Genomic DNA, 18,585 nt, shown 5'->3' on the forward strand with positions numbered 1-18,585 from the left:
GTATGAACTAGGAGGAAGTGAGGGATATACAGTACAAGAGCTTTTTGAGATGACTGTGGATAGTACAGAGCATAAAAAGTCCATTTAGTACCTTGTCCATTAGCCCATTGTTAAGTGGCTTTTGCAATAAAAGGTACACCAGTGTCAGACCACAAATAGTCCAGAAAGCCAAAAACATGACACAAATTAGTTTCAAGGGCCACAATGTTATGGCTAGAGTCGGTTGGACTAGACCAGTAACACCAAAGCTGAAGAAGTGTCAACAGCAGTGGGGCACCACCAATAGCCCTTAGAGAAGGTCAAAAGTCCAATGTAATCAATATGTCAGGAGTGGATGGTGGCCACATTCATACAGTGTGGCCTCATTCCCTGTGAGACAGATGCATCACCTTTTGTCAGGGGTCCAAGTCTGGCAATCAGTGGTAGCCTTTGTATCAAAAACATAGATTCTTGTTCTCTGTGCCCACTCTATGATGATGGGTGTGGACCACATCCATTACAATGACAGGCACAGGCAGCAGTGGTGGCAATCAGGGCAGTGAAAAGCTCTGTCAGCAACTTGACTCCAGTCAGTCTCACCGGAATGGCCTCTACCATGGACATCTACGTGAGAGGCTGAAGTGGTTGGGTCAGCAGCTGTGATTTGTTTCCACACTTCACAGCCCCAAACAGGAGGTGTTTTCAATCTGCAAGTCTGTAGTTTTGCAAGTGCAAACCAAAGAGCTAGGCCACTGGCAACAGCCCAAAAGTAAGTACAAATATAACAAGGTTCATTACGAGGACTATTGGTCAGAGATAAGAGAATGGCCTTGAATTCTGCCCACTGAGTGTAGTGACCATGTCCACTTTGGGTTCTACATGTTAACAATGAAGTTGAACAGCCACAAAGGTTCTGAGAACAGGTTTCAGTGTGGCCAAACCATAGTGAATCAGGCCCAGGCATTTAGGAGAAACCCTGAACTGAGAGCCCCATTGAGTGAGCAGCTTTGCTTCAAGCAGAGAAGCCAGAGGGAGGAGAAAGCAAATGATAAAGTCTCTCAGGGTGATAGCTGCCACTTTTCATATAAAGCCAAGATGCCACTGGGGCCAGAACAGCAGCATTCTTTTATAATTTCCATTTGATAAGCGAGGCTTATTGAGCCCTTCCCACCTTGGTAGTCATTCGGTTCAAGTTGACTCACCCCCAAATGGGAGTATTAAGCTGAGTCACGAGGCCTTTATCAGTCAGGCATTCAGTTTCAACAAGAGCTCAACAGCAAGCTAATAGCTGCTTTTCAAATGAAGTGTATGGTAGCCATGCTAGGGAGGCTGTGAGTCCAAAAACCCCAGGGGCACCTCCAGATTGAGGCTGCCTCCTCTTGTCAGAAGCTCCAGTTGGCAGAACCATCAGGCCTATAGACTTGTAGCTCAAACTGTGGAGCCTCGAAGGCACTAGCACTTCTCTACATGCAGCTTTTCCCAACCAGAAGAATCTCTGGCATTTCAGGAATGAGGAAACACAAGTACACAACACATCAATTCCCACTGTACATTCAGACATAAACGTAACAGCAACAATGCAGTGAACCCTGCCCTAGCCCCATTAGCTGGATCCAGGTGCCAGCTCCCCCACGGGACTGGGAGAATGGTGACTTGGGCTTCTGTGTCCAGCAAGGCCATACAAGTTTGAGTTCCTCTCCTCCCCAAGGTTGCCCAGCATATTTGTCAGGCTCCTAGAACTCTGATCCCCCTTAATGACACGGAAAAGTTTGGCCCCTCCCCTAATCATCTTTCCCTTAAAACAGCTGAGGTTGAGGTTGAGGAGGAGGGAGTGACCTAGAGGTGGGAAAGGAGAGTGTGTGCCTGAAGCAAGGTGCAGTGGATGACTGCTGCTTACCCAAACTTCCAATGTTTTCAGTCCAACCAAAGCCCTATATTGGCAGCAAAGTCATCAGTTGCTCACACTATTTCAGCCTTAGGAACTGTGGCAGCCACAGCTATATTTTCCAGCTGTGGCTGGAATTTGTCCTTTGGCTGATGACTTTGAGGAGTCCACTTTAATCTGGGGCATTTACTGCCCCATTATCAAAATAACATCTCCTAAATTCAACTGTAAGTGCTAATGGGAGTTTCCCATGATGGCAGGGCTGATCGCCAGAAATTCTCTAAATTTCTTTGGGTCTGTTTTTCAATCTTCAGTGGGTTACCTCATCAGCATTATAAAGCCTACCTGGCGCAGTAAGAACCTTATTACTAATCTAAGTGCTGTATTTACGGTTCCCGCAGGAACTGGTCTGCCTCAGGAAAATCTAAGAACATTGGTCTGCCTCAGGAAAATCTCTAAGAACAAAGCTCCTTATGAAAGCTTGAATGCACTGTAAAAAAAAAAAAAAAAAAAAATCTGAGACCTTTTACTGTCATCTCTGGATCTAAGATTAGCATGCTTAGATGAGGAAAGAACTGAGCTGAAGGACAGCCTAGTTGTTGATTCTTAACAAGCCTTATATGCCTACCCCCAAGCCAACCAGCCAACGTTCTAAAAATTTGCCTGGTTTCTGCCCATTAAGTTGGGACTTTCTTGTTCAGTGTAATGCATATTTCTGTCACAGGTGTCGGACAGAGGGCAAAACAGTACTAGCTGTTACAATAGTATGAACCTGAGGCTGTTCCAATAACTGCCTCTACTTGCCCTTCTTACAAACTGAGAAGTTAACCTGCTGCAGTTTCATGGATGTGGACAGAAGACACAAGGATCCCAGGTCAAGGACAAAGGACTCTCTTACTTATTACACATCAACAGAAGCAAGCAGAGTATCAGCATTGCCATGTACCATTTCTCCAAGGCCCAGTTCCCAAAGAGCAACACAAAGAGGACCAGTGTCATCTGTACATTGAACCCAAATGTTGTATTACAAGAGGAACTCTGAGTTTAGAGAACCCAAATGTTTTAAAATAGGGAGTAAACCTGCCTACCCTTTGCTCAAGAGGGGAACACTATCTTCCAAGGCTGTGTGCACACCTGCTCTTTGCTCCAGGAGGCAGACACTATCTGCTAAGGTTGTTCAACTATACCAAACATCATTGAAAAGATAAACCTGAACAAAAGAAGTCAGTGCCTCTTGTCACAGGATGTGCAGAAATGCAATGGACCGATGGAGAACTGTCTTCCAACATAGTCTCCTAACAATTTACATTTGTCTGAAACTCCCATGCTGCTCTAAAGAACAAGATTCTCATAAATTAGCATGTATTCAATTAGGAGATGGCAACATTTTTTATCTTTCTTATTAAGTACCTATTCCCCAAGTTGTAAAATCACTTAAGTACTAAGGCTTACAAAAATGCCAACTGTAGGGTATGATGGTTAAATTTATGGGTCAACTTTCTGGGACATGTAGTACCCAGATTAAACTTTCTGGGTGCTAAAACAGGGCAATATAACAGTTAAAACAGACCAAATAACCTTTGGACTGGGTCTAAAGCAACATTGTGTCCCCAAAAACTGTTTGTAAATGTAACAAGAAAGCAGATAGTATGAAAGATAGTATGATAGACCAGACTGATGCCTACTGGATTGAAAATTAAAGTGTTTAGAATTAACATCACTATGTACCAATGGAAATGCCTTCCTTTTATTGATGTAATTGTTCCCCTTTCTCATAAATCCCCCGTCTCCTAATTGGAACATTATTTGGGTTTCTGCCAGAATCAGTGCTTCCTCAATAGCTATTCTTTTTTTATTGCAAATAAATGCTGTTGCCTCTCACTTTGGCTTATTTTTTAGATTAACAATTCCGTATTTATGAACTTGCCTGCTTGTTAAAATTCATTTATAAACTCAAAATCAATACTTGTAATGCTTTCGCAATCATTTGTAGACATGTGCAGAGCAGCAAAAAATGAGTCACTTCATGCACACATTCCCAGTTGAGGTCAGACAAGGTGATGCCCTGCATTCTTGTTTCAGCTTTCATACTATAATAGTATCCTTTTCAGAGTCTAGTTAGTGCCACATTTTTAACATTGTTGTGCCTGTGTTGGTGATTTTGCTGTTTAAAATGGCCCTCAAGCATAGTGCTGGCTAGTGTTCCTTAGAGTTAGAAGGCTGTGATGTACCTTACAGAGAAGCTGATAGACTGGTTGGGGTGGTGGGGGTGCTGGTTTGTAGCATTTATCTGTTGCCCGTTTTCATGGTGTGAATATTCCCACCATGGCTAATTTCAAGTTATCAATGTGATGTGATACAATTGATTGTAGAATTGGGAAGAGATGCACACAATCAACTCTTGGGAACCAGTAAGAGTCATGACCAACACATCATTGTGATCTTAAGTCACAAATTACTACCAACATACTGTATTTCCAGTTTCAGTCATTTGTTTCTAAAAGTGAACTTTTAAAACTTACATGATGTCAAAAAAACTGTTAATATTTACAAATCACAACAATGCAAAATGGACGTTTAGAATCTTTCAGAGTCCCAAACATATCCATAAGTCAGATATATATATATATAATATATATATATATATATATATATATAGAGAGAGAGAGAGAGAGAGAGATTAGTTTCTTCCTAGAAGGATTTAAATAGTTTTTATTTAAGGGGCTAGGATCTAAGATCGTTTTTGTTTTCGAACGTAGTGTGGAACTGCCTTATAGAAAGTATTAAAATGAGAGATATGTGCAAACAGCTCCCCTTTTTTACTAATTTTGTGATATACCTATTTTTTTCTATTTGGCTTTAACAATCTGCTGAGTGTGTAATGGTATTTCATTTTAACTTTATTTCCTTTATTATTAATAAAACTTAGCACCTTTATATATGTTTACTGGGCATTTGGATTTCTTCTTTTGTGAAGTGCCTGTTCTTTTGCCAGATATATATATTACAAATAGCTTTCTCCACTCTGTTGCTTGCCATTTTATTCTTTATAGTATCTATTCATGAAAAGAGGCCTTTTTAAAAACATCATGAATAGGTTTTGTCACCATTAGAAGTCTGAATTTTAAATAGATTCTTGGACTGGAGGCTCATATCCATCAGCTCGTTCAACTTTAGCACCTGTCTCACCCCCAGTAGCTTGTCCAGAACTGCTGCCTTCACCATGAAGCTCCATGAGTTTTCCCAATTCAAACTTGGGCTTCTTCAGCGTTTTGACTTTTCTAGCAAAGATATCATGGAGCAGATAAACAGGCTGGCAGGCCTTTTCTGTGTCTTCTCCAATGCTACCTGGAATCAGTTTACTGACCACATCTTTCAAGGTGTTTGTCTGCACCTCTGCGGCCATGATTTCCATCATCATCCGGATTTGACAGACCTGTTGATGCTGAGCCTAAGAGGTCTTCCAAACCTGATTAGTGTGTTTTTTAGTAAAACCACCACAGAATAGATGAAGCAAATGGCCATCCGTAGTCTTGACATCAACATGAGCTTCAGTCATGTTCTGCCATTTTTTGACCATGGAGCACATTCTGTCATGGGTAAGGTCCATACCATAGAAATTAGGCAGTTTTTGCCCTAAACATTTTCAGTAATTAGCTTGAATTTTCTAAATGCAACTTCATCATTCTGCAGATTAGTCAAAGTCACCTCAAAAACATGACCCTTGAGACCATCAGATACAATTTTGGTTCCTTGAGTTTTTGAGACTAGTGTTTTCCCAGTATTTCTTATACTGAAATAGCTGGTGCTTTCACATCATACCAGTCTTTCTTAGAAAATGGGTCAACCACTTTCTTCTTGGTTTCCTTTTTACCTTCTTTCGTAAGGTGCTCATGTGCGCTGACTGCATGGTGCTACTCAGAGCCAAAGGAGGAGGCTCTTTTAATTTTAAGGTAGTTAATCTTTTCCTTTATGGTTAGTGCTTTTCCTGTACCTTACCCCGAGGTCATGAAGATAGCCTCCCATGTTATTTATTCTTAGAGCTGCCATAACAAATTACCACAAACCGGGTGGCTTAAAACAACAAATCTATTCTCGCACATTTCTGGAGGCCAGAAGTCTGAAATCAAGATGTCAGTAGTATTGGTTCATTCTGGGGGCTCTAGAGAGAGACTCTCTTCTGGTGAGAATTCTGCTGGCTGCCTGCAACTTATGGCATTCTCTGGCTTGAAGCTGCCTGACTCCAACCTCATATTCACACAGCCTTCTCCTTTGTGTTTTTTCTCTGGGTTTTATTTTCTTTCTCTTATAAAAGATATTCATTGTTGGATTAAGGGCCCACCCTAATCCAGGATAATTTCATTTTGTTGTATCTTAGAGATTGTATCTTAGTTACATCTGCAAATACTCTTATTCCAATTAAGTTCACATTCTGAGGCTCCAGATGAACATATCTTTTGGGAGCCACTATTCAACCCACTATAGTTATCTCCTAAAAGCTTTAGGATTTTGCCATTCACATACAGCTCTTCAATCTATCTGTAAGTAATATTTTTATGTATGGTATGAGTTAAAATTGTTTTGTCCAATTGTATCAAGACTATATGGAACAGTTTTTTTCCAACTGATCTGCAGTGGCACTTTTCTCATAAGCCTGGTATTGACACAATACACATGGACTCTTCCATCAGTTTATGTCTACTTCTGAGGCAATACCAGTCATACTTACTCTAAGAATTCTTGGTAGCTGGTACAAAAATCCTCCAGAATTATTTTTTATCTTCAATAGTTATGTGGCTTTTACGTGGCTCTTTCCTTCATCTAGTCAAGTACCACAAAACAAAGCAGATATTCTGTTGAGAATGACTGAGGTTGTTTTAAATCTATAAATCCATTTGGAGAGAATTAAAATCTTTAAAATATTTGCACTCTACCACAGGAACATATCTATTTATTTAGATCTTTATTCTCTCTCAGTAACCTTTTATACTTTTCTCTTTAGCAGTCTTGCATGCCTTTTATTGGATTGCTATACATTTTATCTTAAATGATCTTTTTACATTTTAAGTTTTAATTATTTAATGATATATAGGAATAAAATACAAATCGTTTTTTGTGTTTGACTAAATAACTTTTAGTTCTCTTGTCTAGTTTTTTTTAACATGGAACATATACAAGAACTTTAAAAATCTATTTTGATATAATTTAACACACTGTAATACACCCTCAATTTTAAGTGCACAGTTCCATTAGTCTTAATAAAGTATACATCTATGTAACCACACCACAATCAGGATATAGAACATTTCTATCACTCTTAAAAATTCCCTTGAGCCCTTGAGCCCAATCTTCACCCCAACCATGGTCCCAGGAAAACTACTCATCTGTTCTCTGTCATTATGGTCTTAGAGTTGCACAGAAATTGAATCAGTATGTAACATTTTGGGTCTGGTTTGTTTTGTTCAGGAAAATTATTTTAAGAATCATCCATGTTGTATGTATCAATTCTTTCAGTATTCCATTGTATAAATAAACCTGTTTGTTTTTCTGTTCACCTTTTTAATTAAAATTTATTGGGATGACAATGGTTAGTAAAATTACGTAAGTTTCAAGTGTACAATTCTGTAATACATCATATATCTGTATATGTATAAATATACATGTATACGTATACGTACACATATACACATACATATATACATATATACATATACACACACATATATATATATATATATATCACATTGTGTGTTCACCTCTTGATGGACATTTGTGTAGTTTCCAGTTTCCATACACAAATGTAGTTTCCATTTGTGTATAAAGCTGCTAGGAACATTTATGTACGTCTTTGTGTAGGCATGTTTTCTACCTAGGAGTGGGATGACTGGATCATAACAGTAAACTTGAGTATACTTCCATTCGCTCTCCTGTCTTTTGTACAACGCAATGTTGTTCTATATTGTGTAATAAACCCTACAATGCATTATTAGTATTATACTTAGTCAATTATCTTTTTAAGAAATCAGACTGTAAAGACAAACATTTTTTATATTTACACATTTCCATTTTGGTGCTCTTCATTCCTTTCTATCTGGTATTATTTTTTTTCTTCACGGAGGATTTCCTTTAACATTTCTTGTAGTGCATAACTGCTGGCAATGAATTCTCTGAAAATGTCTCTATTTCAACTTTTTTTTTGAAGATTATTTTCATTGATTATAGAATTCAGGATTGAGTTTCTATTTTCCTTTCAGCACTTTAAAGATATCATTCTATTGTCTTCTGGCTTGTATATTTCTGACAAGAAGTCTGTATGTATTCTTAACTTTATTCAGCTGTCAAGTAATTGTTTTCCCCTGCAGCTATGATTGTTTCTCTTTATCACTGGTTTTCAGCAATTTGATTGTGATGTGTCTTGAAATGGTTTTGTTTGTTTTGGTTATGTGTTTAAATTTCTTGGGGTTTGTTGAAATTCTTGGATCTGTAGCTTTATAGTTTTCATCAAATTTGAAAGATTTTCATGGATAATTTCAAATTTCTTTCTGTCCTCATCTTTTCATCTTTCTGGAACTCAAATTATATAATATTTTAGACTGTTCATATTGTCCCACAGATTACCAAGACTTTGTTAATTTAGTCTTTTTTTTTTGGTCTGTTCCTCACTTTGGATAGTTTCTATCACTCTGGCTTCAATTTTAATAATATTTTCCTTAGCAGTGTCTAATCTGCATTGATCCTATACAATTCAAAAATTTTTTTCATATACTATACTTTTCATCTCTAAAACTTCTACTTGGTTCTTTTTTGTCTTCAGTTTCTCTCCTTACTTTCATGTTTTCCTTTGAATAAACATAGTTATAGCTGTTTTAACATCCTTGTTGCTAATTCCATCATTTCCGCCACTGAGTCTGTTTCTATTGACTGCTTTTCTTTTTCATTACGGGTAACATTTTTCTGCTTTCTAACCATGGCTAGTAAATTTTGGATGTTGGGTATTGGTAATGTTGATTAGTTTAAATTAGTTTTGATTTCCAGTTATTACTTAGAAGTGAGGAGAAAAATATTTTCCTACTCTCTTGGCCTAATACATATTTCTCATTAAACAGACTGAAAGATTTGCAGAACATTTAAAAGAACTGACAAGTGCTACCTAACTTTGTTCTCTGTGCTGTAGGATGTTGATGTTAACTGGTGTGCTTACTCCTGCAATGAATTTCATTTTCCCTTTTTCATCTAGATCAAGCACATCTTTCTGCATTGAGTTGCCTTGACTGCTGCAAAATTAAGTACCTGATGTTCTTTCAGATAAACCTTGGTGACATTAGTAAAGTGCTTCATTTTTAGGTAATAAATACACTCTTGAAAAGTCAAAAGTATTTGTGGTAACTTACTTTTGAAATATTGGAGGTGTCAAAAAAATGCATACACATGACTTGTATGCATCTTTTGTTATCAGTATATATTGAGTATTACAATTTTAATAGTTTTTTCCTTTCTTAAAATGTGTATACATTATTTGGGCACCGTCTGTATTTTCTTTATAAAGTTTTAAAATCTTTCTGCCCTTGTATTTTAACACGTTGCGTACGGTGGGGTTTAAATCCCTCATGAAGATTCTCGTGATCCGTACGCAACGTGTTAAGGAATGCATTTTCTTCGGATTGAGTTCATTTTATTCACAATGCCCCATTTGAAAGCAGTTCTAGTTCAAATGAAACTCCTTTAAAATAGGCTTCCACATAAAGTTCCTTACCTACAGATGTTATAACGAACAGTACCATCTGGGAGGGTTACTCACTTTATCCAAAGGAGGGTTATATGGAATTGTTTCACTTGTGGACAGCTGGCAATTTTTGTAAGTAAGTTTTTCTTAAATTCTGAAGTCCTTTTCCTTAGTAATGGTATTTTCCAATCATTTGGTTATCAGTGTATTCTAGATAGTCACTGTTTAAATACAAATGTACATTTTATAGTTTCAAGAGTTCTGTGAAGGGCAACATTTACATTTAGACCTTAAAAGGATTTTAGAAATCTAAGAAAACTTTTATTTTACAGACAAAGAAATCATTAGGTGAATTTTATAGATGAAATTGAAATTTTGTGAACTTAATAAGACTTAAGTATTTTGAAAACTGCCAATAGAAATGACTAATATGTATATCAGAAAAAGCAGGGGTAATATAGCAAATTTTAACATGCATAAGCATCTCCTGGGGGAGTTTAAAATTTTAGATACTCAGGCCTACCTCCAGAAATGTTGATTCACCATGGCTGGAGTAAAGACTGAAATTATGTGTTTTTAAAAAGTACCACCAGGTAAGTCCAATGCAGATGGGCTGCCAACCAGTCTAAGAAACAGATATAGTAAACTGGAACTGCATTCAGAATTCTAGTACCTGGCTCCATTATTTAGTCACTAGATATCTTGTGTAAGTCACTGCCTATCCTCTAGGAACCAATTTAAAAATGTTGGTTTTTTTCTATAAATAACATATGACTTTCCTGGACAAATATACTCTCTTATTTCCATACAATTATTGTGGAATCCACTGCATTCTATCTTGAATTTTAGTTACTTATATGCTAGTATGATCTTCTATTCCTATTAGACTGAAAATAATTTGAAGGTAGAGATTCCATCTTATCTAATTTTGTACCCTTTCCCTAGCTGGTCTCATTTGATACCCAATTTCATTCTGTTGAATCATTTACTGAATGTTTATTATAAGCTAAGGTCATACAACTAATAAATAATAGAAATGGGACTTGAACATAGTTCTAGTTCCTCTGGCTTTACTAACACCCATAGAAGATGTCAAAAATACTTGCCAAATTTAATTAAGTAGCTATATTGCCATAATTAATTTTTAAGGTATTATTAATGGAGTTTGAAGTAATTACAATAAATTGTTTTACGCTACCCCCTTTAAAACAGTAAGGTATCTTTTCTCTGTACTCCAATAGCAATTTTAATACATCAGTATTATTACTTATTAGAATAATTTGTGATTATTTCTTTACATTTCTGTTTTCTTCCAATTGATTGTGGATATATTTGCATCTCTGTTACTTATTAGCACAACACCTGGCACATAATAAGCTATCAATAATTTTACTGAAGATTCAGGAAACTGAAAAGAATCTAAGTAATGATATTTATTAAAAGAGAATGCCAGAGAAATCAATTTAACAGAAGAAATTACCAATTAATCACTGTCTTTTTAATCTCTTACTAGATAAAACTTTTAATTTTAAGGTAGTTAATATTTTCCTGTTGAAACTGATACACTGGCCTAAAAGTGATAGATGAAGCCATAGGAGTGGATACATAATTCAAGAAAAAAGAATTCAGGGGGATAAAGAGCTATGAATACAGTACTCTAGAGACTACACAACACAAAAGAGGATGATCAATAAAGTTTTCTTGATGCCCAGGTGATGTTAAACCAATATACATTAGTTGTAAATGGCATATCTGTTGAATGTCTACCATATGCCAGGCACTGTACTAGATGCTAGCTAATGTACCAAATGGATAATATGCAGGCAGAGGATAATACAATATGCTTTTTGGGGTGGTTTATTATTGGCATCAGTTAGGACTATATGTGGCATTGAATGTCATACACAGAAGGACAGAAAAGAAAAAAGACGAAAAAAAGGACAGAGGAGGAGAAATAGGAGCAGTGGTAATTCAGTTTATTAACTGCTTGGGTAATTCAATTATAATTCAAACTATTCTGATTCAAGTTCTGTCTAGCTTGTTCATATAAGACGGCATTAGAAATTGCTTCTGTTCAGTGCTGGGTTGAAAAATATGGTATCATAAAATAGTATATTTACCATGTATATTTACTTAATAAATTAGGTTCTGATGGTACCTATTCTTAATTTTTAATCAAAGGTAAAATTTGGGAAACACTATCTCAGAAAGCTTTACCACTTAATTAAATAAATAATTCTTTAGCATCTCCTCTCTGCCACATAGAGGACCAAGCACTGAGAATATAGGGAACAAAAAGTCACATTTCTTTGCAAGGTTCATGTAACCTTATGGAAGAAGCCAGACATGTATGCAATGATGACATTAAGTATTTTTTTCTTCAGAGACTGTATAAAGTGGAATCTTTCCTAGAACTCTAGTTTTGGAGGCCAAGACCAGTATTTATGTGTTCATCTTTGTTATAAAACCAAAAAATCTTTGGCATTTTAATGAATCATATTTGTATTTCACTGACTACACTAAAAAAGTGAATCCCATAAACTACTAATTATTCGAGTATCTGATCGTACCAATGAAAAATCTCTCATTTCACCCCCACATCAACATTCTGTCTATTCTCAGTGTGCCACGTTTCTGTCCTTAGGCCATACTGTTCTTTAAACAAACATTTCAGCCCAGAGTTTGTTCCTTCTCCCTAGACTGCCTTTCAACAAATTTACAGAAAAGGTATCTACCCTCCAAAAACTCTATCATTTAAGTTTTCTCAATTTCCAAGCAACATGATATCACACTCTAATCTGTACGGTAATTATATTTGCTGTTGTCTTTATCCAACCTACCTTCTACTTCTTCTAAGCATAAGCTACTTGAGGATATCAACCATTTTTAACTCAACTTGTATGTCCCATAGGTTTTTGCATGCAGAAAGTACTGAGTAAATATTCACTGAACTTAAATGATCCAATTAACTGGTTGTGCTATAAGCAAAAATAATACTTTCACATTGTTTCTGAAACTGAAAAAGTCAAACATAATGGAAGAGTAAATTAATTTTATTGACTGATGAAAAACTAAAGTGGTAAGAAGTATGGATAGTAAACAACAATCACTGAGTTCTGCTGGAATTCTATTTTTTCTTCTTTTCACTTTAAGCCAAAAGGACAAAAAAACCATAGACTGTTAGTGAGCTAATCGTTTTAAGTATTTCTCCAACAAAAACTGCATAGTTTAGCAGTTGCACAGCATTAAATATGTACATTTTTGCAAAACCCTGAAAGTTTTAATTTTTGTGTTGACCTCAAAGGCTAATGGAATCACCTACACTGGTCGTATTCAGAGTTTCTTTTCCCTTTTCTGCCACCCTGTAAAGAAAAATAGGGCAAATTATTTAGGAAATACCATTTTGGGGGCATTTTCATTTTAAGAATATATGAAACCAAAGGCATTTTTAGGTATGAGAAGGAAGCAATTTACTTTTTAAGTTTGTTGTGAATTTGAATGTGCATACTACTAAATTACTTTTACATGGTTATTTTTACAAATGGTTAAAGGTGGTTGTTATGTCTATTTGAATTAGTCTAGACTTAGTAAGATCACCAATACCTTATTTTTAAAAACTCATTTGGACTGTGCTAGGTTGTTTTTAAAATACAAATTTTGATCACTACTAAAACAATTCCATATGATCAGCAAATTTGGTAATTCAGTTCTTGACCCTTTTGGGTAAATAAATTTCTATGCAAGTTTTGTCTAGTCTTGTTCATATTAAGACAACATTAGAAATCTGATTTTTTTCATCACTGGGTTGAAAAGTAGGTTATACTTTTTATATTGCTCAGTGACAAATACACATCTGTATTGAATGTGCTCCAACTGAAACTCCATCTGTAGTATCTGACTTCAGCCAAGGAAAGAGAAAAGCAGCTTAAAAGACAAGTATTTTACATTAACTACTTTTAACATAACATTTTATGCCTTATTCTGATTTGAGAAATAAATACTCACTATAGGAATATGGAAAGTACAAAGTAGAAAATTAAAATCACCCATAACTACTCTACCTCCACATTTTAACCATAAATAATGGTTTGATATATTTTTGCCTTACAATTTTTTTAGTTTTTTTCTCCATTTTTATAAACTATAGCAATGGTACTCAAATTTAGTTGATCATTAGAATCACCCGAGTAGTAATATTTTTAAAATTCTGACCTGTTTATTCACAATTACCAGGGCTGGGCTGAATCATCTGTGTAATTCAAAAAGTTCCCAAGTGATTCAGATGGGCAGCCAAGTTTGGGAACTACTTGTCTGTGGAAAGTACATTTCTTAAAATGGTGGCTATATCAGGGGCACATGAAACCCAGGCCCATTTAATAATGTTGGCAGCTTCTCCTTGTCCCTTTTATCCTTTTTCTGCTACCACTTCCTTCTTGGTGATCAAAAACATTTCTATATCAACTTTCTTTTTTAAAAAATCAAGTATAAGAACGCTATTATTCATTCCTGACCAAATAAAAGATTTGCAAGGATTCTTTCAGAGAAAATAAGTATAAAGAGGTTATGTGGAACCTGAGATGTGTAATGATATGTATTAAAAAATAAGATTTATTTCCTGATAGGAGGAAAATAAAAATAGATTTACCAAAAAAATTTCTACAAGGTAGATAACCACATAAGATCCAATGTTATACAACTTAAAACTCTTACCTTGCTTCTCAACAAGATTTTTAAAAACACACAAAAATTCAAGGACCCTTTTCAAAGCCTCCCAGGCAAATTATCCTTCTGATGAGATATCAAAGCTGGGGCTAAACAATTTTTATGTTCTCTAGGCCACCAATGGCTTTCATATGTTTTTGACTATGACCCCTCATTAGTTAACACATTTTATATCATTACTTAGACACACATACACACGTACATACAAACGTGTGTGTTTCTGTGTGTATACACACAAATACATATACACATATATTGAAACAAAGCACTGATATTTTTTACTGCTTCATCCAGAAAAAAAAAATGCTTAATGCCAGCTTATAAATGCAGAAGAAATGACAGAATTAGAAAAATCATTATTTTGTAAGCACCAAAATAGTAACTGCTACAAAATATCATCAATGGATACTAAACCACTGGATAAAAAGAAAAGGATATTCACACAATCCCAAAGTATCACTCCACATATTATTTATTAATTACAAAGGGGAAAATATACCTTTACAATGAAGACATCTAGGAGATATTGCTGTATCCAAGTAGTTAAACTTATTATATAATGGGACAAATGTCATGTGCCTTCCCTCGATATGATTCAATAGCATGTATGCCACATTATCTATGTAGTACCAAGAATTTTTCTGAAATACTTTAGTTATTGCTGTATATACTAACACCTAGAATAACCTTAACACTTCCTAAAACATAAATTATATAATCAATAGTAACAAAATTATTAATATTTTTGATGAATAAATTTTGGCCTAAGGATAGTGCATTTATTGTTACATAGTATCTATTTCAACTGTATTATTTGTGATGTAAACACTTTCAAAATTATAAAAGCATACCTGATATTTGGCTAATTCTGCTTGTAATACTTTCACTTTAGATCTTTCTTGTTCTAATGCAGCATGAAGTGAAGTCACCTATAACCAAATAATTCAGTTTAAAAGAAGACTTTGTCTTTTTAGGCAAATAATCTTAATTCTTAACACTTATTCACAATGATGGTTTTTTTGTTCATTTGTTTTTTAAAGAGGGTCGCAGCTCACAGTGGCCCATGCGGGGATCAAACCGGCAACATTGGTGTTATTAGCACCACACTCTAACCAACTGAGCTAACGGGCCACCCACAATGATGGTTTTTGACTACTGGATGAATGAGCATCAGAACAAGAACCCCTCTCCGCCACCCCAATTTCAATTAGGCATTTTATTCAGCTGTGTATTAAAGATAGATAGGACAAGCTCACTGTTCTAGACCACAGAATGAGGACTGAAGGGGAGAAAATCAAGTCCAAGAGCAGGATGTTTTATCTGCCCTTTCTATCTCTATACTCATAGTCCACATCAACTAAAATACAACCTTATCTTCCTCTATTCAGGACATATATACCTCTCCTACACAGTAAACAGACTTTTTATTCATTTGCTATTACATAATGATGAAATATAATTTATATCACTTTCTTGCAGTGTTCATGGGCTATATTTTTGTTTAGTCAAGTTTCATAATTCAAAACTAGAGGACAGCTTAAGAAAACCAATCTTATATAGTTTTCCTTACCTGTATAGTTAGCTCATTCTTGATACTCTGTGATTCATCAACTTGCAGAAGTATTTCTGCTTTATCTTTCACTAACAAAAAAGGAAAAAAGAGTAGCATAATCTTTTCAACCACTCAAATACTTTAACAACACTTCAGTGAACCAATACAGCAATGCAGCCAGGCAAAGATTTTCCTCATACTTAATGTATTTCTTGATCCTATATCACTCTTATTTTTCCCAGGTAAATTCTGATCATTATCACCACAGCAGTTTTTCTTGGAAATTTTATTTTTCTGTAGCGTTAAAATATTAATTGTACAGATAGGATGAAAGAGTAAGTTTTTCCAGCTATACTAAAAAGGACAAGGACACAAGAAAATAAAAAATTTCACAAAGGGAAATTTTCTTGAAAATTGACTAATTTTCAGGATTAAAAAATGTAGAGTGTTTCTGTTTGCTGTTTTGTTTTGTTAAAAATTGTCAGGGTCAGCATACAAAGCCCACAAACACTTTTATGTCACATTTCATACCAATAAAGCACTCTCAAATAAATGTGACTCATATGGTCATAATTAATCATACAACATCTGTGGTCTCTCAGAACTATTTGTCTAGAGGTTTTTCCCATTCTGTGGAAGCAAGAGATCTATATTTTGGTTGCATTTTTCTTCAGCTTTAGAGATCTCCACATGGCTGACAAATCCTTAACCCATGGTAATGGCTAATGGATGAACAATTTATTCAACTTTCAAAACAAGCTAGAAGAGATTGAAGAGATAAAATTGTAATAAAATTAGTAAAGAAGGAAATGTTTAAATATTTTAGAGTACTGATGTCACCACAGCTATACAAATATAACACTGTAATTCAAATTTATTTGTCATAGCTTAATATGCAGTAAGGTGTAACACTATCAAGAAACAAATCAGTCTCTCAAGAATCAACTTGGGAACTTTTACAAATTATACATTCTACTCCTCCATCTCCAGAGCGCGCGCGCGCGCGCACACACACACACACTCTGAGCACTAGTGGTTTTTAATAATTATGTAATATTTTAACTACAATCAGTTCTCCTATAATGCCTGTTTCAATGACACTGATATATTAGGGAACTTAAATATAACAGGAATTTTTCATTTGCTTAAGCGCAATTTCGTGAACACAGACAACTGCACCCACACACACATCTCAAATATCACCAGCTATCTCAGGTCACTGTGTGTTAAGAACGACACCAACTTTCAAGCCTCTTATCACTTACCAGGAACACACAAACTGCAACCCTCTGAAGCCTACTTCTACAAGTAAACTAGGTTGTTTTCAAGGTAAAGTGCTATATTACAGTATTTATGTGTTTAATTAACCATTTTAATACATATAAACTGTTACACTGTTTTTATTAGAGTTCTATCTTTTTTTTAATGTGTCACTGATAAAGTTTTTGAGTGTTGTATGCTCCTTACTCCATTTCCCCCAAACCTTGTGGTTTTAACTGTGACTTTCACAGATTGGTGATTTTTAGGAACATGTTACATTTAACAGAACTGACTGTATTTACACTTAAATTATAAATGCTACGATATGTATACTCTACTGTGTATAATGTACTGTGAATATTTTTCATGTAATAGTCCTATATAAAATTCTTCTACTTGGATTATTTATAGTATGGAGTATGGACACTGATTTTATTTACTGGTAGCCATTTTTCATCCATTATTGAGAGGAAGTTTTTGTTAATTTTCTCACTTTTTACAAATATTTCCTTAACGAAGGAATATTTACTTTGACATATTTAAAAATCATATATCCAATGTCCAATGATACGCTTAATTTTTTCAATTAGAAACATACCTTGCAAACAATTATTTTGTTTTCATAATATTATTCATTAAATAAATCGCATGAAGTTCAGTAACATGCACAGATATAAATGAATCTCATTAGGATATTGATATCTAATTGTCCAATTAATGCCTTTCCCCATTATTCTTTTTTTTTTTTTCATTATTCTTTAACTTCTATTTTATCATAGTTAAGCTGTATAATAGTTAAAGTATAGTTATAAAAAACAAAAGTTATAAAAAAATAAGTTTGAATCTACTTCCAGATTATATATTCTGCTCAACTGGACTGGATTTCTGGTTTTTACACATATTGTTTTAATAACTGTTATTTAATAATACAGTTTAAATTTTGTTTGGGCAATTCCACTCCCAGTATCATCATATTTGAAACAATTTGTTGGTCTTGTTTACTTATTCTTCAAGGTGAGTTTCACCTCTTAAGTGCTATACAATACAGGAGCTGTATTTGGGATTTCATTAATACTTATTAACAGGAGCTATATTTGGGATTTCATTAATATTTATTATTAGATTTAATTTTATTTAGAAGATTTTTTTCATTTATTCATGTCTTTCTCTATATCTCTTTCATGGTTTATAATTTCCTTTGCATAAACTTTATATTAAAAAATTAATATACATTTTTTCTGTTATGAATGGAAAATTTTCATAGAACTTCCAAAGTAAGTGTCACTAGGTAAACAGTCAGGAAATCAAATGATTTGTGGGGTTTTCATATAACATCAGTTTTATTAATTTATTATCTCTAACCATTTTTGATTAATTTCTTTAGCTTCCTGCTGGTGCCTTATTGCCAAAAGTTTAGAGTGGCAGCAAAAGTGTGAAGAGTGGTGGGTCGGGGAGAAGGAAAAC

General features: G+C 34.8%; 1 protein-coding gene and 1 pseudogene across 5 annotated transcripts in view; both read right to left on the minus strand.

The window, feature by feature from the left end:
- Window positions 1-4,820: 4,820 nt before the first annotated feature.
- On the minus strand, window positions 4,821-5,890 carry LOC109457298 (small ribosomal subunit protein eS1; annotated as a pseudogene).
- Window positions 5,891-12,622: 6,732 nt separating this feature from the next.
- GKAP1 (G kinase anchoring protein 1) overlaps window positions 12,623-18,585 on the minus strand; it is a 63,439-nt gene continuing 57,476 nt past the window's right edge. For 4 of the 5 annotated variants that reach the window (XM_019750114.2, XM_019750112.2, XM_019750117.2 and 1 more), the window contains 3 exons: window positions 15,880-15,950; window positions 15,161-15,238; window positions 12,623-12,949 (listed from right to left, as the gene is read on the minus strand). In XM_019750114.2, the coding sequence (XP_019605673.1) occupies window positions 12,902-12,949; window positions 15,161-15,238; window positions 15,880-15,950 (197 nt within the window). In that variant the 3' untranslated portion in view covers window positions 12,623-12,901. The other variant, XM_019750115.2, reaches the window with a different exon arrangement.

The sequence above is a fragment of the Rhinolophus sinicus genome, linkage group LG04 (genome assembly GCF_036562045.2).
Source record: "Rhinolophus sinicus isolate RSC01 linkage group LG04, ASM3656204v1, whole genome shotgun sequence".
Lineage (NCBI taxonomy): Eukaryota > Metazoa > Chordata > Mammalia > Chiroptera > Rhinolophidae > Rhinolophus > Rhinolophus sinicus.